Here is a 16,681-nt window from a genome sequence, read left to right as displayed (position 1 = left end):
AGTAAGTAGCATGCATGCACCAACCAATGGTTGATTTGGTAGTACTAAAATAAATTTTATAACCTCAAACAAATTACCTAATTAAATTCCAATTTTATCTCCTTTCCTTTCTCACTACAATTAACGCAAAATTGTGTGCTGGCCCAACCCATTTTCCTAGTTACCAAATCTAGACCCGGCCCGTTTTCAAATTGGAAAATCTGCTTTTCAAAATTCACTCCGTCCAAAACACTAGGATCCGGTCCGGATTAATTTTGCCGCGACCCGACGAACCCGAGCGTATCTCCCATTTCCGACCACCAATCCGAGGACCTGGGGTGTTGGATTGTTCAGAAACCCATCCATTTTTTGATGTATTGGAAGATTCTCCGTCATTTTCCCTCGGTTTCGGCGACGCCGGTATGAAATTTCATAACACAATTTTGGATTGCGAAATTATAATTTTCTGTAATGTAATAGGCAACGGCATGCATAAATTCCACATTGTTTAATTTTGACTGATAACTCGTAATAGTAATTTGATATACGGTCAGTCATGTGAGATTGCACATTTTTGCACGTAAAAGTGATAATCTACAATATTCTATGCCAATGGGAGGGAAGAGTTTGAATCTGGACGCAGTACGTTGAAGAGGAAGGCCAGAATCACGTGGGCAACCCACGACTTGCATTTTTGTACAATTTTGATTGTTTTGTTATGTTTTCCTACTGTGGTGCATTCTAAATATTTGAATGAAATCTGATCTGAGTGTCAGTGATCAAGATGGGAGCAGAAAATGTTGGGAATCGTCATCCACGTTCGAAGGAGTCGGGCGTTGCTTTGACCGGAACAGCAATTGCAAAGGAAGGTAGTGGCGGTGTTGTCGACATTGGCGAGAGCGAAGCTGCGTACCTTGCTCGAGTTGCACTTCCTGGTCTTCGAACGAATCGAGGTAATGTGTTTTCACTTTCAGTTCTCAATTCTCAATCCTCAATCCTCAATCCTCGTAGTTGTTCGTGTGTCAGCTAAACATAATGTAGTCCGAGATTGCGAATTTCATTGACCAACTAGGAAGTAGGAGATAATTGGTGGGAAATTTGGTTTATCTTTAGCGCAGGTAACGTAAAATGTGTTATCCAACGTGATGGAAAGGTTCATATACAAGGAGTCATGGACGGTGTTGTACTTTTGAGAAACTCATCAACTGTGTACCATATGAGAGTCCAGCAACTATGCCCGCCTGGACCATTTGCCGTTTCTTTCACTCTTCCCGGACCTGTTGACCCCCGTCTCTTTTCTCCTCATTTCCGGCATGATGGACTCCTCGAGATCGTCCTTCTCAAATCCAGCAAATTAAGCAAAAAGTGAAAAATCAAAGCACATCCAAAGCTAGTTTAATTGAGTTGAACAATGATGACGGAGATGTAACTGGCAATGGTCCAATGGAGAACAGGAGTGATACAAATTCCAATGGTGTTTCAACCTTTCGATCTAGGGTTTGTCTTTTAATTTCCTACTGTAACTTAAATCGTCAAGGGTGGTTGAGGATTTAAGTTTTGAGAATGTTTTCCTGCACAAGGATTTTCGTATTGTGAGATAAAGAACGCGTGTGCAGCCTTCGGAGTGATTCAAAATTATCTTTGATCTTGTTTCAGTTTTTTAATTTTCTTTGCTTCCGTTAGCATAAATTCTGCCCATAACGTGCTGACCAGTCTCTGATGAAGCTAGAGCACCTGCATTTAAAGCTCTGTACGAGTCTCTTGGTGATTAGGGATGGACAACGGTTATGGCGGACGGGTAACCGCGGTTCTTTATCAATAACTGTTTATTCTCATACCCGCATAACCGTTTACCCGTTGAGTAATTCCCTAAACGATTATATCCATACCCATAACCGTTTATAAACAGTTAACCGTACCCATAACCGCGTACCCATTTAACCTTAACCGTTTAATATCCGTTAACCCATTTATTATTTATTAACCCGTTTATCCTTTCTTTTTTACCATTTACTCATTTTTCACCCGTCTACGTATTTTTTTAACAAGTTGAAAATTAAAAAAGAAAAATTTGTCATAATTTTTTTTTTTTAATAATTAAACACCGTTATAGGTACATTTATCATACATTTCTGCATTTTAATTTTTGAAATCCCTTATACCATTCCAATAATTGAAATAATAGTTTACCGATGATATTTTTAACCGTTAACAATGAGGATAATATACAATTTGCTAAGTATTATTGGGTTACGAAACTGTTAAAAAACAGTATTATTGGGTTATTTAACTCGGAATGTAAAATATTAACATAAATATATATAATGAACCATAAAATTTAAAGTGGTTAAGGAAAACTATATTATATTAGCTATAGAAATCATGCACTATAGTCAATAACATTGATCTAAGTTTTGTCCGATAGGGAACATGGTTTGTGTTAATTTTACATATATAAAATAAATCGATAAATGGTTATTCGTTTATAACAGCGATTAACACCCATAGCTACCCATTTAAATTTCACGGATAAGCGGTTATACCCATAACCGTTTACTCATAACCGTAACCGTTTAATTTAAATGGACGGATAACCCGCGGTTACCCATAATCAATGGGTATTTATCCATCCCTATTGGTGATACAAGGTAAGGCGATCCTTTAAAATGTCGTTGCGAAAGCAGTGAAACGAAACTAGTGGTGGTCGTGGATTGAAATTCAAGCGATGCCATTCGCCAAAGTTTTCCCTAGTAACGTAGATTAAACTTCTAATTACGATTTAGCATACATATCTCAAGAGGACAAAGATTTGCAATTTAAAGAAGCTGCTCATGTATTATTCAACATATAACACAGTTCCATCGAAACTATGACTGATAATGAATCATACTTCTATTTTCGACAGATAATATTCCTCAAACTTCCAAATTATTCTGAAACATTCTCTTACACATCAATGTCGTGGAAGCAACGTAATCTGTGGAAGTATACCTGATATTGCGCCTTATTTCCGTCGCTGAAAGAATGCCTCGGTTTGCTATTAAGCTTGTACAGAACTCTCAGTGGTTATCTCAGCAGTTTCCTTCCTCAAAGTTTGTAGCCTTTCCTTGAGTTTTTTACTCTCTTCAAAGTTTGCCTTCCTCTTCACAGCTTTCTGTTGCAGTAATTCCAAAACTATTACCCCAAACCCCAAAATAATTAACAAGACTCTACGACAATTATCGGTTTCTATTTTTGAAATAAAAAGACTCGGATAACTAAGACTTACTTCCTGTCGGAAACAACGGTCGAGCTGTATTTTGAGGTCTGTACATTCACCAAAGAATTTTGCAATAGGATGATCCACATGACACTTCTGAAACTCCTCGATGATCTACACCCGCACACAAAGAGAAATAAAATAAATACATCAACTTGCTGCTTAATTTCATAACTTGAATAGCAAAAACTGAAACTTCCTACACCAGAAACCATCTAAGACCTCAAAATAGGAGTCTTGACGGTAGTTTGCGTGTCAAGATAACAACTTTCATGACTTTTCTTGGCAGATTTACAAGAGATGTTTGATCAAAACCATCTTCCCTTAACCTCATAAATTGTAACCCCAAACTGTATCCAGCTATAACAGAACTGGCTGTACAAATCCTGATACATAACTCATCTATTTGGTTGCGTATGTGTAGCTCCATACGTGTTTATATAATGAATGAATTAGGTTACACAACTCTTGTCTATAAGTTGTCAATTTTTCTCCATTTGAAATCAAACATTAGCTGGGCTACAAACTGGCAAGCCTCCTATGAATTAGGTTCGTTTGGAAGTGCTTTAAAAATAACCGAAAGCGCTTTTAGAGGAAATGTTTTTGGGTTCAAAAAAGCAATTGAAGTGTTTTTTGCAAGAATGACTAGTTATGTGCTTCTTATAGAAAGCGTTTTTCCAGGATTCAATTGCATTTTTACTATGGATTGATTCGAAAAACATTTTTATCAAAAACGCTTTTAGTCATTTTAAAGTTACTTCTAAACGAGCTCTTAAACTACCTGTTTGAAAATGCTTTTTCAAAAAACACTTGTGCTTAGAAGCATATCTTCCAAAAAACACTTCAAATGCTTTTTTTGTTTATAATTGTACTGGCAATTTGGCACAGACAGACGCAACTAGTTACAGGTTCAGTTTCCCATTAAGTTGAATACAATCTATGAGACACCGAAGCAATTCAGGCAGTGAATCACATGACTCTCAAACTACACAAACAGAGACGATCCAATCCCGAAATCATATAAATAATTTGATAAAAAATAAAGAGAAAAAGAAGCAAAGCAAAAGGGAGGGAGAACTCACTTGTGCACACATGGGGTGCTTGTGTAGCGTCAATGGAGGATGCATATTTAATCTGTAACACCCAATTGAATCAAAATCTACAGCAACCTGCAGAAACTATAATTTTTCGATAAGGAAGACGAAATTTGGGCAAATTGAGGAAATGGGGAATTGGATTCCTTGACTTGCGATTTGCTGCTGCGTGTGTCTGTCTCAGGTCCTCCTCCTTCAGGCTTCGCATAAACTAGAGGGTTAAGGTTCGCCACGCTTTGCCTATACCGACTGCAGAGAAAAAATGCATTCACTGGTACAAAAAAAGGGGTTAATTGCATTTTACACCAAAACTTTTGAAGCCATTTGTAAATTAGGTTTTGAGATTTCAATTTTCGCAAATTAATACCATTAATATTAAAGAAAAACTAATGAAAATGTCAAAATAACTTTAATTTTAGTGAAAAATGACAAATAAAGATGTAGTGAATAGTACCAGAAAATGGTAAAAATTTAATTTTTCATTAAAAGTGAACAGTACCGGGAGTGTTTCGTTAAAAGTCCATAATATTAATTTTCGAATTGCACCAATTAAACCACTTTGTAACGTCTAATTAGAATGTGAAACTTAAAGAGAGGTTAAATTGGTACAACTTTGAAATCCCGTTGTGTAATATACGGAAATTGAAATCTTGTGACCCATTTTGGTAATGACGTCTAAACTTTGTGATGTAAAATGCAATTAACGAATAAAGGGCATAACAACGTAGCACGGGTAGGCAGCTTTACTGGTTAATGGGCCTTAAAAAGCTGCTTGGGTCTAACTGTAAGTTGGGTTGGGCTGTGTTTTTGTGCTAGAGTTGCTTGGCCCACTGTTATATGTGGTTAAGAGCTGTTTTCTATTGTGAACACTAACTCTGTTTTACTCACAGGTTGTTGGGTTTTTTTTTTCTTTCTTCAAACTGAAGAAGATGCAGAGATAAGATGTGGCATCCATTCGAAGTTGCCGAGGTTCGATTTTGATTCTTAGTCATGTCTTTCTTGATACAAGTGATATTGGGAGTGCGGGATCGAACAAAGAACATCAAATACATGAGTAAATGCTCTTATCGCTTCGAGCTACAAGCCTCTTGCCTGATTTTAGTTGGCGTGCACCGCTGCATGTTATTGTCAATTCCAAATATCTCCAGGGTGCTCCAGTTGTTGGTAACCAATCCAACCTTGTTTCGTCTGGTGTCCCTATTTCGTGAAGACAAGGAACCGCGTGACACTCCGACTCAATCAACTGAGGGAGAAACATCCGTCCATTGCTTCAAAACAACCGTGCCTCTATGTATCCGCATTCTTTTATCCCGACTGGCAACAAGCAGAAATTTCTTCATCCATCGGCCAGAGTAGGGCATACGAAACAACCATCATCACATGGGTACCAAAACAACTACAAAAAAGGTCAAGCAACAACTTTATCCGACATACCAGCTTCCAAGCCTCTGATGCAAATTGTAGCTTCCAAGCCTGTCCGACTTACATTCTTTAGCAAACCTTGACAAGCGTCGCTGTCCATGAGAACTTGGACTGCGCTATCTGTTCAAGGTATGAATCAAATATTCCTATGCGTAGAACAAATCTCTCTTGTACTTTGCAACAAAACAGGCTCCTCTCGTATACGAGATAAGAGAATGGAGACTTGCTCAGTTGCTATATCTAGTCTCTCCCTAGACTTGGCAGATTCTGTTACAAGAGTTGAGACTATATTCTGCAATAACTGTATTCTTTCCGCATGTTCATTTGGGGAACTCTGAAGGAGTTTTGCAGAAGGCATGCTGATCCGGCGCCATCGCGCAGGAATATATCTATCAGGGATCTGAAAGCAATTTCCTGTGGATAGAACTCGAAGTGCATGCCGACAGAGAATTCCAGAGAACTCAAAGTGATGGCAACTGCAACTTATGATGCCTTCCCGAGGAACCCAATACACTTTACGACCTCCATCAGCTTTTGTGTGGTGTCGCACAAGAAAACCATCTTCCATCTGAAAAGATGCGTAGTGGGCAGCCAAAACAAGTTGTTCTTGAAGCTTAGAGAAAGCATGAGGTGTAAGGATTGAGGCAGCATGGGATTCCATGGGCGCTCCTGTTTTAAGGCAAATATTTTGGAGATTCTGTTGCATTGTTTGTTGTTCTCCAGCTTGATCTTTAAAATCCACAGCAACAGCCACCTGCTCATGCAAACCGAAGTAAACAATTGAGGACAAAAACACAAAAGAATAAATAAAATTAAAAAAAAGAGATGCCTCATATATCATAAGATATGCCTCATGCATCTTCACAAGGAGACATGGCTCCTTAAATGTGCATCCTATAATACATCCACCTAAATGTGCATTAACCAACAACAACAACAACAACAACAACAAAGCCTTTTCCCACTAAGTGGGGTCGGCTATATGAATCCTAGAACGCCATTGCGCTCGGTTTTGTGTCATGCCCTCCGTTAGATCCAAGTACTCTAAGTCTTTTCTTAGAGTCTCTTCCAAAGTTTTCCTAGGTCTTCCTCTACCCCTTCGGCCCTGAACCTCTGTCCCGTAGTCACATCTTCGAACCGGACCGTCAGTCGGCCTTCTTTGCACATGTCCAAATCACCAGAGCCGATTTTCTCTCATCTTTCCTACAATTTCGGCTACTCCTACTTTACCTCGGATATCCTCATTCCCAATCTTATCCTTTCTCGTGTGCCCACACATCCCACGAAGCATCCTCATCTCCGCTACACCCATTTTGTGTACGTGTTGATGCTTCACCACCCAACATTCTCTGCCATACAACATCGCTGGCCTTATTGCCGTCCTATAAAATTTTCCCTTGAGCTTCAGTGGCCTACGACGGTCACACAACACGCCGGATGCACTCTTTCCATCCAGCTCGTATTCTATGGTTGAGATCTCCATCTAATTCTCCGTTCTCTTGCAAGATAGATCCTAGGTAACGAAAACGGTCGCTTTTTGTGATCTTCGCTAGATTGCTCCGGTCATTAGTGTGGATAAGTATATAAATGGATAGAGATAGGAAAGCAAACACAAGATGTACGTGGTTCACCCAGATTGGCTACGCCCACGGAATAGAAGAGTTCTCATTAATTGTGAAGGGTTTACACAAGTACATAGGTTCAAGCTCTCCTTTAGTGAGTACGAGTGAATGATTTAGTACAAATGACATTAGGAAATATTGTGGGATAATGATCTCGTAATCACGAAACTTCTAAGTATCGGAGTGTGGTGTCGTCTTGACTTGCCTTATCTGTCTCATAGGTAGATGTGGCATCTTCTCTGGAAGTACTCTTCCTCCATCCAGGGGTGGTATCTTTAACTGGTGGAGATGCACAAGGTAATGTATCAATTTCACTTGAAGCTTACTTGTAGTTTCAGGCTTGGTCAAGCGCGATACAAACCATGTAGTAGGAGTCCCCCAAGTCGCCGAGCTAGGGGGTCTGCTGAAAGAGGTGACAGACAAGGTAAGCAATCAGAGCTCCGACTGATTGTTCACCTTCTCCCCATCTTGCAGCAGCATGAAGGATAAAGAGAAGAAAAATGAGAAGAGATGATATGAGATACTTTTGCTTTTGAAGAAGTAACTTTCCACAGGCTTATTCTTGAACTGAGCTGGAGGGTTTTCTGGTTTCCTCCAGAGTATAAGGCCGACTGAAGAATTTGAGGGTCAAAACAAGTCCATCAAATCTAGAGTACGTTCCACCCTGCTGATATGGGATACTTTTGCTTTTGACAGAGTAATGGATGTATCGGCACGTGTGCTGTTACGCTTGTCTCCACATGCTTCCTTGTATCCTTCGCACTTGCCCTATCTGTTCCTCAAGCAGATGCGGAATCTTCCCTGGAAACATAAGATGATGAAGATGAGTACTCGAGAGCAATGCCAGGTAAGTAATCAGGTAAGGGGTTCCAGGCAGTCAGTTCCTGGCTGGAAGCTTGATTCCAAGTACTGACTGATTGCTCTCTTTCTCCTTGTCTTGCAGGTAAAAACAAGGCCAAAAGAAAAAACAGGGAAAAAGCATGATATGGGATACTCTTGCTTTTAACCCTGATGATATGAGATATTCTTGCTCTAGTATAGCTTGTTTGCAGAGGTATTATCGGGGGGAAAGAAAGCTGAATATTTCGAAAGGCTTTGTTGGGAGTGCCCTCTCAGATATGATGAAGGGTTGAGCATTTTTGCAGGTCTGCCTGTCCGTTGGGGATGGAGGTCGACATATATAGGAGTCTCCCTAACAACAAGTAGTAATGCTATTCCTTTACCCTGCTTGGTCATAGCACGGTAGTGGGAGCTGCCAGTTTCACATGTTTTAACTCTGTCAGAGCACTTTGAAAAAGTGGTCTGTGGTATCTGGCTCTCGAGATTCGGAGAACGATGCCTCTTCGATTTTTGAGAAAGCAATCATGCTGGGGGTCTGACTCTCGAGATTCGGAGAGCAGTGTCTCTTCGATTTTTGAGGAAGTAATCATGTTGGGAGTCTGGCTCTCGAGATTCGGAAGGCGGTGCCTCTTCGATTTTGGAGCAAGCAATCTTGTTGGGAGTGTTGTCTCGAATGTGAGTAAAGGTTGGACATGTTTGCTAGTCTACCTTGCCACGAAGCACAAAGGTTGACACACAGGGACTTTCCAATTATCCAGCAATGGTACTGTTCCTTTACCCTCTCTTCGATTTTGAGAAAGTAGTCATGTTGGGAGTCTGGCTCTCGAGATTCGGAAGACGGTGCCTCTTCGATTTTGGAGCAAGCAATCTTGTTGGGACTGTTTTCTCGAATGTGAGTAAAGGTTGGGCATGTTTGCTAGTCTACCTTGCCACGAAGCACAGAGGTTGACACACAGGGACTTTCCAATTATCCAGCAGTGGTACTGTTCCTTTACCCTTGTGGGTAATAATATGGTAGCTAGACCTTCAAAATTTATGTGTCTAAACTTTGTTAGTGCTGTTTCTTTGCTATTCTTTTACCTTTCTTGGTCAGAGCGATGTAGTGGGAGCTGCAAGCTTCACGTGCTCAACTTTGGCAGAGAACTTTGGCAAAGTGATCTGTGGTACCCATGAGTTATTGTTGCGTGTGGGAAGTGGGTGATTGAACAGTAAGATTCATGTGCTTTCTACTTCACCAGAAGTCTTCGACAAAATGCCCATAATTTTTGCAAAGCTGAGTGTGCGTGTGACAGGTGCTGACAAGGCTAGAAAAGTAGGTGCCTCTTCGATTTCTGAGATCGGCCCTCGTGGTCTCTGAGCAGCCCAGCTTTTGAGAAAGCGAGCGCCTCTTCGATTGATTCGGAGAACGGTGCCTCACCGATTTTTGAGAAAGCAATCATGCTGGGGGTCTGGCTCTCGAGATTCGGGGAGCAGTGTCTCTTCGATTTTTGAGAAAGTAATCATGTTGGGAGAGTGGCTCTCGAGATTCGGAGGGTGGTGCCTCTTCGATTTTGGAGCAAGCAATCTTGTTGGGAGTGTTTTCTCGAATGTGAGTAAAGGTTGGGCATGTTTGCTAGTCTACCTTGCCACGAAGCACAGAGGTTGACACACAGGGAAGTGGGTGATTGAACAGTAAGATTCATGTGTTTTCTACTTCCCCATAAGTCTTTGACAGAATGCCCATAATTTCCGCAAAGCTAAGTGTGCGTGTGACAGGTGCTGACAAGGCTGGAAAAGTAGGTGCCTCTTCGATTTCTGAGATCGGCCCTCGTGGTCTCTAGGGAGCCCAGCTTTTGAGAAAGCGAGCGCCTCTTCGATTTCTGAGATCGGCCTTCGTGGTCTTTGAGCAGCCCAACTTTTGAGAAAGCAAACGGCTCTTCGATTTCTGAGATCAACCCTCGTGATCTCTAAGCAGCCCAACTTTTGAGAAAGCAAACGCCTCTTCGATTTCTGAGCAGGCGCCTCTTTGATTTCTGAAGCTCCGTCGAGTGCAGATTTTTATAGAGGCTGGCATTAAGTTCCAAAGCACACTTGAATCTCCACCAGTAGAAGCTTCATTCTTGCACTTCTAATATCTTGATTTGTCCGACCTCTTCTCTCTTCAACACCTTTGAAAATGTCTGGCCCCTCCGACCGTCGTTTTGACTTGAACCTTGTTGAAGAGGCAGCCCCGCCTTCTCCAGACAACATATGGCGCCCATCCTTCGTCTCCCCAACTGGTCCTCTTACCGTTGGGGATTCCGTGATGAAGAATGATATGACCGCTGCGGTGGTGGCCAGGAACCTTCTCACTCCCAAAGATAACAGACTACTTTCCAAACGGTCTGATGAGTTAGCTGTTAAGGATTCGCTGGCTCTCAGTGTTCAGTGTGCAGGTTCTGTGTCTAATATGGCCCAACGCCTATTTGCTCGAACCCGCCAAGTTGAATCATTGGCGGCTGAAGTGATGAGTCTTAAACAGGAGATTAGAGGGCTCAAGCATGAGAATAAACAGTTGCACCGGCTCGCACATGACTATGCTACAAACATGAAGAGGAAGCTTGACCAGATGAAGGAAACTGATGGTCAGGTTTTACTTGATCATCAGAGATTTGTGGGTTTGTTCCAAAGGCATTTATTGCCTTCGTCTTCTGGGGCTGTACCGCGTAATGAAGCTCCAAATGATCAACCTCTGATGCCTCCTCCTCCTAGGGTTCTGTCCAGTACTGAGGCTCCAAATGATCCCCCTCCGGTGCCTTCTCTTTCTGGGGCTCTACCGACTGCTGAGACTTCTCCTAAGCAACCTTTGTGAAGGCTCCCTCTTGTGTGTTTATTTTGACTCATGTATATGTACATATTTGTAGCTTATCGGGGATATCAATAAATAAGCTTTCCTTCATTTCAATGTATTGTGTTAAATACACCAAAGCCTTCTTCGCTAAGTTCTTTGAATTTTCTTTTGTTGAAGCTTGTATGTTGAAGCTTTCTGAGTGGAGCATGTAGGTTGGGGTAGTGTTCCCTTAATTTCCCGAGTGAGGAAAACTTCTTGGTTGGAGACTTGGAAAATCCAAGTCACTGAGTGGGATCGGCTATATGAATCTTAGAACGCCATTGTGCTCGATCCTGTGTCATGTCCTTCGTTAGATCCAAGTACTCTAAGTCTTTTCTTAGAGTCTCTTCCAAAGTTTTCCTAGGTCTTCCTCTACCCCTTCGGCCCTGAAGGCTAACTCTATTTCTTGATTAAGTTTATTTCCTAAATACCAGCAAAATAGGTTTTCCAAAAGTAGACTACTACTTCCCACAAACTTAATGACAGGTAAAATTATGTTCCATCCAAAAACACTTTCATACAAGTGTAGAAAATCAACTGTGATAGGTGTAAACCACACAGAGAAATCAGTAGAAGGAGCTATGCTTGTCATTCACGCGTGAAGCAATCACAGGAAAACATTGTTTACAGTACAGTCAGCACTCAGCAGGTTAACATTCATCAACCTCCACTTTACCCTCATAATTGGAATTGTGTACTATATAGAACCTCCATATAAGCTGAAAAATTGCACATTTAAACGGACTATTTGACAAAACTCAGGTTCCAAAGAAATTTTTTTTTAAGTTTTAGCATGTCCGGGTCAAAGGTAGATAACACATTGACCACAGGAAGAAATATTACTGTAGCTCAACACTTCTTCCTCTGTAGTTACAGTTTTTGACCTGTTAAAATCGTGTGTGCTTTGATGTTGTTTGACACACGGAAACACACACAAATTTCCATGTTCTGATGTACTACAAAATCTTAGGCAAGGTAGAATTACAAAACCACTTTGAATAAATAGCCTAATACTGAAATATCAATCTTCATATGTTAATATCATCTGCAAGCTACCTTTACATTTGACTAAGCAAGACACTAAAATGAATCAGAGTATAACCAGACCGTCTAACTAAACAAGAGTTAAGAGTAAATAATAATGGAATTATTCAAATTTAATTGTAAATTGAGCAATGGGACACATACTTGTTCAACAAAGTGCGCAAGTCGGGTCTGTGCACTCAAAAATCGTTGGATGAATGCATTAATCGACTTTGACTGTCCAATTGCAGTCATTCCTGCAAAGAAATGGCTTCTCAAGAACGGTAATGCCCATAACGAACGTAGGCCATACAAGTTGACTATGTGCCTGTTAGAGTGAAGCCCAAAAGAATTTACCAAGTCCCTCCATCCTAACTCAAAATCCTCTATGGACTCCAAATTGTATATGCGGTAAAACTCACTCTTCCACTCATTGTAACGTTCACCCAAAACAGCATTGAACCAGGAGGGAAACTTTGCCACTATCATCCATATGCATAGTGCATGCTTAGCAGTTGGCATTTCCATGCTTATTGCTTCTTTCAGAAACACATTTTGGTCGGTTAATATTGTCTGTGGTGCCTTCCCATACATGAAGCTCAGGAATGCCTTCATACAAAAACGAAAACCAAAGTAAACTTGGGAGTGATGAAGTTTTGCAGATGCCAGACATTCATCATGAATATAAGAAGATTTCAACACATAAAAGTTTTAGTTCAAACTGGTTATCAGGAAAAGACTGATATACTGAACACATAAGAGGAGATGATTGTTGGCATTTACTAGGGGGTAAGAAAAGTCCCCAACTTCATTAGATAAACTGCCATAAATTTGATAAGGACTTGCTCCCTCGCATTATACAATTGTCCTACAAAACTGCCAAAAATGATTCAAATCTAAAGTAGAAAAAAAGGAAAAAAAGAATCAGTCCCTTGCTTGAAGTATGAACCACAATCACCTAAGCAACATCTCTTACGGTTGACCAATCGTTAATATTACACTTTAAGCTTTCTCACCTCCCACCTATCCTATTGATGCCCTTTATTTCAGAAACTAAGTTTAAACTGTCAAATGCTTCCCTGGTTTACACTGTCACATGCTTCCATGGCTTTTGTTTGTGTCACAAAAGAGAATCCTAATTCATTTGCTAGACCAAGTTACTTACGGTATCCAACAATGTATTAGTCATAGTCCAAATTAAACTTAAGTACCTATCAACGGGTATGTCCAAGATATCCTTACGGTATCCCTCTGTAAAGTATACAAGTGACGTGACAGATTTTATGAAGATGAAAAATAAACATAGTGTCACTCTTACCTTTAACGCCCACGAAAACGACCTTAAACTTTCCTCTCGTAGAAGCACACAGCCGAAAAAACAAGGCATACCATAATTGTTTATTCCAACCCATATCCCAAGTGGCATGTCCAATGCAGTTAAGCGGTGAGTAGTATCAAACACCACGGCATCACCAAATGACTCATATGCCTGGACTGATGATGCGTATGACCATGCAATATTCTCTAATCTGTGGTTTGAGTCGAGGGTGTACTCAAATTTGAAGTTGGGATCTTTCTCCTTGATACTTCTGCACATTCTTAACAAGTCAATACTCTCCTCTTCTGGATCTAATTTCCTAAATGACTGGAGTAAATTCCTAACATCCTTTTCAGTGAATGGTAAACACCCCGGTTCCACACACTTCTCCAGCTCCATGAGCCTCATCATTTGCTGCACCGAAATTCCTGTCTTGGCAAACATAAGTATCCGGCTCTTATCAGACTCAGAAATAGTTCGGTAAGCAGGAAGAAAACGAACTTGGTTTGGTTCCAAGAGTTCATGATTATGGTGGTTTGCAAAACCTGTGACACGCCATTCCAGTGCTCCTAATTCTGTTGTCTTGCTTATCCGCATGTAAGCTTGGCATCCGCATCGGGAGGACTTTCTGTTCCTTTGAGGTTTACTGTCACTGGAGTTTTTGATGGGGGTGTTTCCAGCCCGGTGACATACAAAGTAGCGTCTTGTAATTCCTTTTCCTACCCCAACTTTTCCCTCTGTGCGGTGCCTCCGGATTGAGAATCCACATCTCTTAGCAAATTCACTGTAGTATTCATAAGCTGCATCATGAGTAGAAAATCTTTGTCCAATATATGGAGTTAGATCATTTGTGGTCTCCAATGAAAGCCTGGTCTCATCAGGCGATTCCTCAGTGCTGCTGGTATCATCCAAAGACAAAGATCGTTGATCCGAAGCATCATCATAAACCACTAACATTATATTGTCATTCCTAAGTCCAGCGTCTTCAGACATCATATTGTCATTCTTCAGATTAGTGTAACTCTAATGGTTGCTTATCTGATATGAAAGAAATGAAAGAGTATTAATTACAGAATCAACCCAGTACATGAATACATGACAGGAGGACAAAACTTTTACTAGATAGCCCAAGTTAGCATAATAAACTGAAACTAACACATATGCGCCTAATACGAAAATAACAACAGAAAATAGATGAAGAAATCTTTAGTTATGGTACTACATAGCCCAACTACACATATAGAGATGATCCAAAACCAAAATCAATATCTTAGCTGAAGATGTCAATGTATCGATTCGCATTCGATTAATTTAATAAATACCAGTTATCATTTGACTAAAAAAATGTTACAACAACAACCAAGCCTATATTCCATTGCGCTCGATTTTGCGCCAAGTCTTCAGTTAGCACTAAGTACACCATATCTTTTCTTATGGTCTCTTTCATAAGTCTTCCTCTACCCTTTTGCTCTGAGCCTCCGTCTCATAATAGCATCTTCTAACCGGAGAATCAGTTGGTCTTTGGTTTAGGTCTCAAAATCATCTTAATCGATTTTCTCTCATCTCATCTTATGTTAGACGGAGGCTCAGGACTCAAAATTCCATTGAAGTGATGTGCAATTTATACATCTAAAAATATAAATAAAGATGAAGAAAGCAAAGGGGAAGGAGGAGTCACTTGGTGCTTGTGTAACGTCAATGGAGGATACATTATTTAACACCCAATTGACTCCAAATCTACATACACCTGCAGAAACTACACCAACCTTTTTTTTTATCCTGACATATTGGTCATATAAATAAATACCCAACTCAAATTTTCGACTGAGAACACGAAATTTGGGGAAATTGACGAAAAGGGTTTTGAATCTGGAATACGATTGCTACAAGAGAAGGAAGACCCAAAAATTGAGAAGCAGATATACGTGAGGATCATAGTCATATAAACACACACACCTACCCTTGGGAAATTGGATTCCTTGACTTGCTATTTGCTACGAATACAGCAGCTGAATCCACACACAAATGACAGGGAGCTGCTGTTGCTGCTGCTGCTGCTGCGTGCGTCGGTCTCAGGTCCTCCACCCTTGCCTACACGGACTACAGAGAAAAACACGGGAAGAAAAGAGGGTAGGCAGCTTGGTGGTCGATGGGCCTCAAAAGCTATTTGGGGCCAGCTGTCAGTTGGGTTGGGTTATTTTTTTATTTTTTTGTGGTAGAATTGCTTGGCCCAATGTTATATGTGGTTGCCAAATGCACAATCACAATACGATATATTCAGTAAATTTGAGATTTCGTTGATTTTTTCTCTCGTTGGTGGTTGTCGCATCCTAAAGATACAAAAGGGATGTAAATTCACACTATCAGCGCGAGTATCTACTAAGTAATGTTATTGTAGATTTCGATCCCCCAAAAGATAAAGAGTTTGGCTATAATAGATCCTCGTTAAATTTGTATTACTCCAAATTTGTATGTGATATGCAAACTATTCATTGTCTTTATTTATTATTAGAAACAATTCTCTTATTAATTAAGGTAAGATCTGTGTATAGCAAATCAAGAATCTTAATTTGGGTTGATAGCTTACTTCACTGTTATACAATCGAGTCTCTCTTTCCCATTTTCTCTCTCTAAAATTCTCTTTGTGAAAGAGTTCCAGCAACTTCGTTGTGGGCCCTAGCCTTTGGCTTGGGTGCCAGAGGCATCCTCCCTTCCTTCCTTCTTTTCTTCTTTTCCTCCTTCTTCTACTTTTCCTTTTGAGTTTTCTCGGGTTCTCTTTCATTTGCACTTTCCCTCTTTTCCTTCCCCTCATCTCCTCTGCTCCTCCCTCTTCCTTCATCTTTTCCAGTTTTCTCCCTTCCTTTTTAATTCTCGATTCTTCCCTGAGTTTAATCTCAGTTTTCCTTGATCCGGGTCTCAACTATCTAGGGCTTCTTCTCCATTATCCGGCGTTTTTCGCCTGCTTTTACTGCTTTCTGTCTTTTATTTCCCTTCCTCCCTCTTCCCTAGCTATGATACTTTATGCCTATCCCACCATGTGCTTGGATTGGCAGGCTCTAACCATAAATTGGATATCAGATCCACTTCCTTCCCTCACTTCCTCTCCCTCAACCAGCATGCCGGATTTCCATCGAGGCCAAGTGTTGGGTATTTTACATAACCCTTAGCCTCACCTTATTCCCATATGTTACTTTGTTTGTATATGTTTGCAGGGTTTTGTGAAGGGAACTTGGATTTGATGTCTACTTTCTCGATTCGGAGTTTGACTTTCTTCGA

The 16,681-nt window shown here is 40.5% G+C and overlaps 3 protein-coding genes across 6 annotated transcripts; 1 reads left to right on the top strand and 2 right to left on the bottom strand.

Annotated features, from left to right (window-relative positions):
• Window positions 1–238: 238 nt before the first annotated feature.
• LOC126583044 (increased DNA methylation 3-like) lies at window positions 239–1,614 on the top strand. Of its 2 annotated transcripts, none has more exons than XM_050247342.1 (3): window positions 239–399; window positions 756–932; window positions 1,098–1,614. In XM_050247342.1, exons 2-3 carry the CDS (start codon window positions 764–766, stop codon window positions 1,346–1,348), a joined length of 420 nt encoding a protein of 139 aa, XP_050103299.1. In that variant the 5' UTR covers window positions 239–399; window positions 756–763; the 3' UTR covers window positions 1,349–1,614. The 2 variants fall into 2 exon arrangements, with proteins under 2 accessions (XP_050103299.1, XP_050103300.1); XM_050247343.1 differs by lacking the exon at window positions 239–399 and adding an exon at window positions 555–649.
• A 1,173-nt stretch (window positions 1,615–2,787) lies between these two features.
• On the bottom strand, window positions 2,788–4,601 carry LOC126582292 (uncharacterized). Its single transcript, XM_050246388.1, has 3 exons — window positions 4,321–4,601; window positions 3,248–3,352; window positions 2,788–3,133 (listed from the first exon to the last, which is right to left on the bottom strand). The coding sequence occupies exons 1-3, from the start codon at window positions 4,363–4,365 to the stop codon at window positions 3,020–3,022; spliced, it is 264 nt and encodes an 87-aa protein (XP_050102345.1). The 5' UTR covers window positions 4,366–4,601; the 3' UTR covers window positions 2,788–3,019.
• A 669-nt stretch (window positions 4,602–5,270) lies between these two features.
• On the bottom strand, window positions 5,271–15,526 carry LOC126582291 (protein FAR1-RELATED SEQUENCE 11). Of its 3 annotated transcripts, none has more exons than XM_050246386.1 (4): window positions 15,362–15,526; window positions 13,406–14,443; window positions 12,253–12,696; window positions 5,271–6,508 (listed from the first exon to the last, which is right to left on the bottom strand). In XM_050246386.1, the coding sequence occupies exons 2-4, from the start codon at window positions 14,399–14,401 to the stop codon at window positions 5,891–5,893; spliced, it is 2,058 nt and encodes a 685-aa protein (XP_050102343.1). In that variant the 5' UTR covers window positions 14,402–14,443; window positions 15,362–15,526; the 3' UTR covers window positions 5,271–5,890. The 3 variants fall into 3 exon arrangements, with proteins under 3 accessions (XP_050102343.1, XP_050102342.1, XP_050102344.1); XM_050246385.1 differs by having other exon boundaries at window positions 15,366–15,526; XM_050246387.1 differs by lacking the exon at window positions 15,362–15,526 and adding an exon at window positions 15,084–15,333.
• Between the last annotated feature and the right edge of the window lie 1,155 nt (window positions 15,527–16,681).

The sequence above is a fragment of the Malus sylvestris genome, chromosome 9 (genome assembly GCF_916048215.2).
Source record: "Malus sylvestris chromosome 9, drMalSylv7.2, whole genome shotgun sequence".
Classification (NCBI taxonomy): domain Eukaryota; kingdom Viridiplantae; phylum Streptophyta; class Magnoliopsida; order Rosales; family Rosaceae; genus Malus; species Malus sylvestris.
This window is presented reverse-complemented; position numbering and strand designations above follow the sequence as displayed.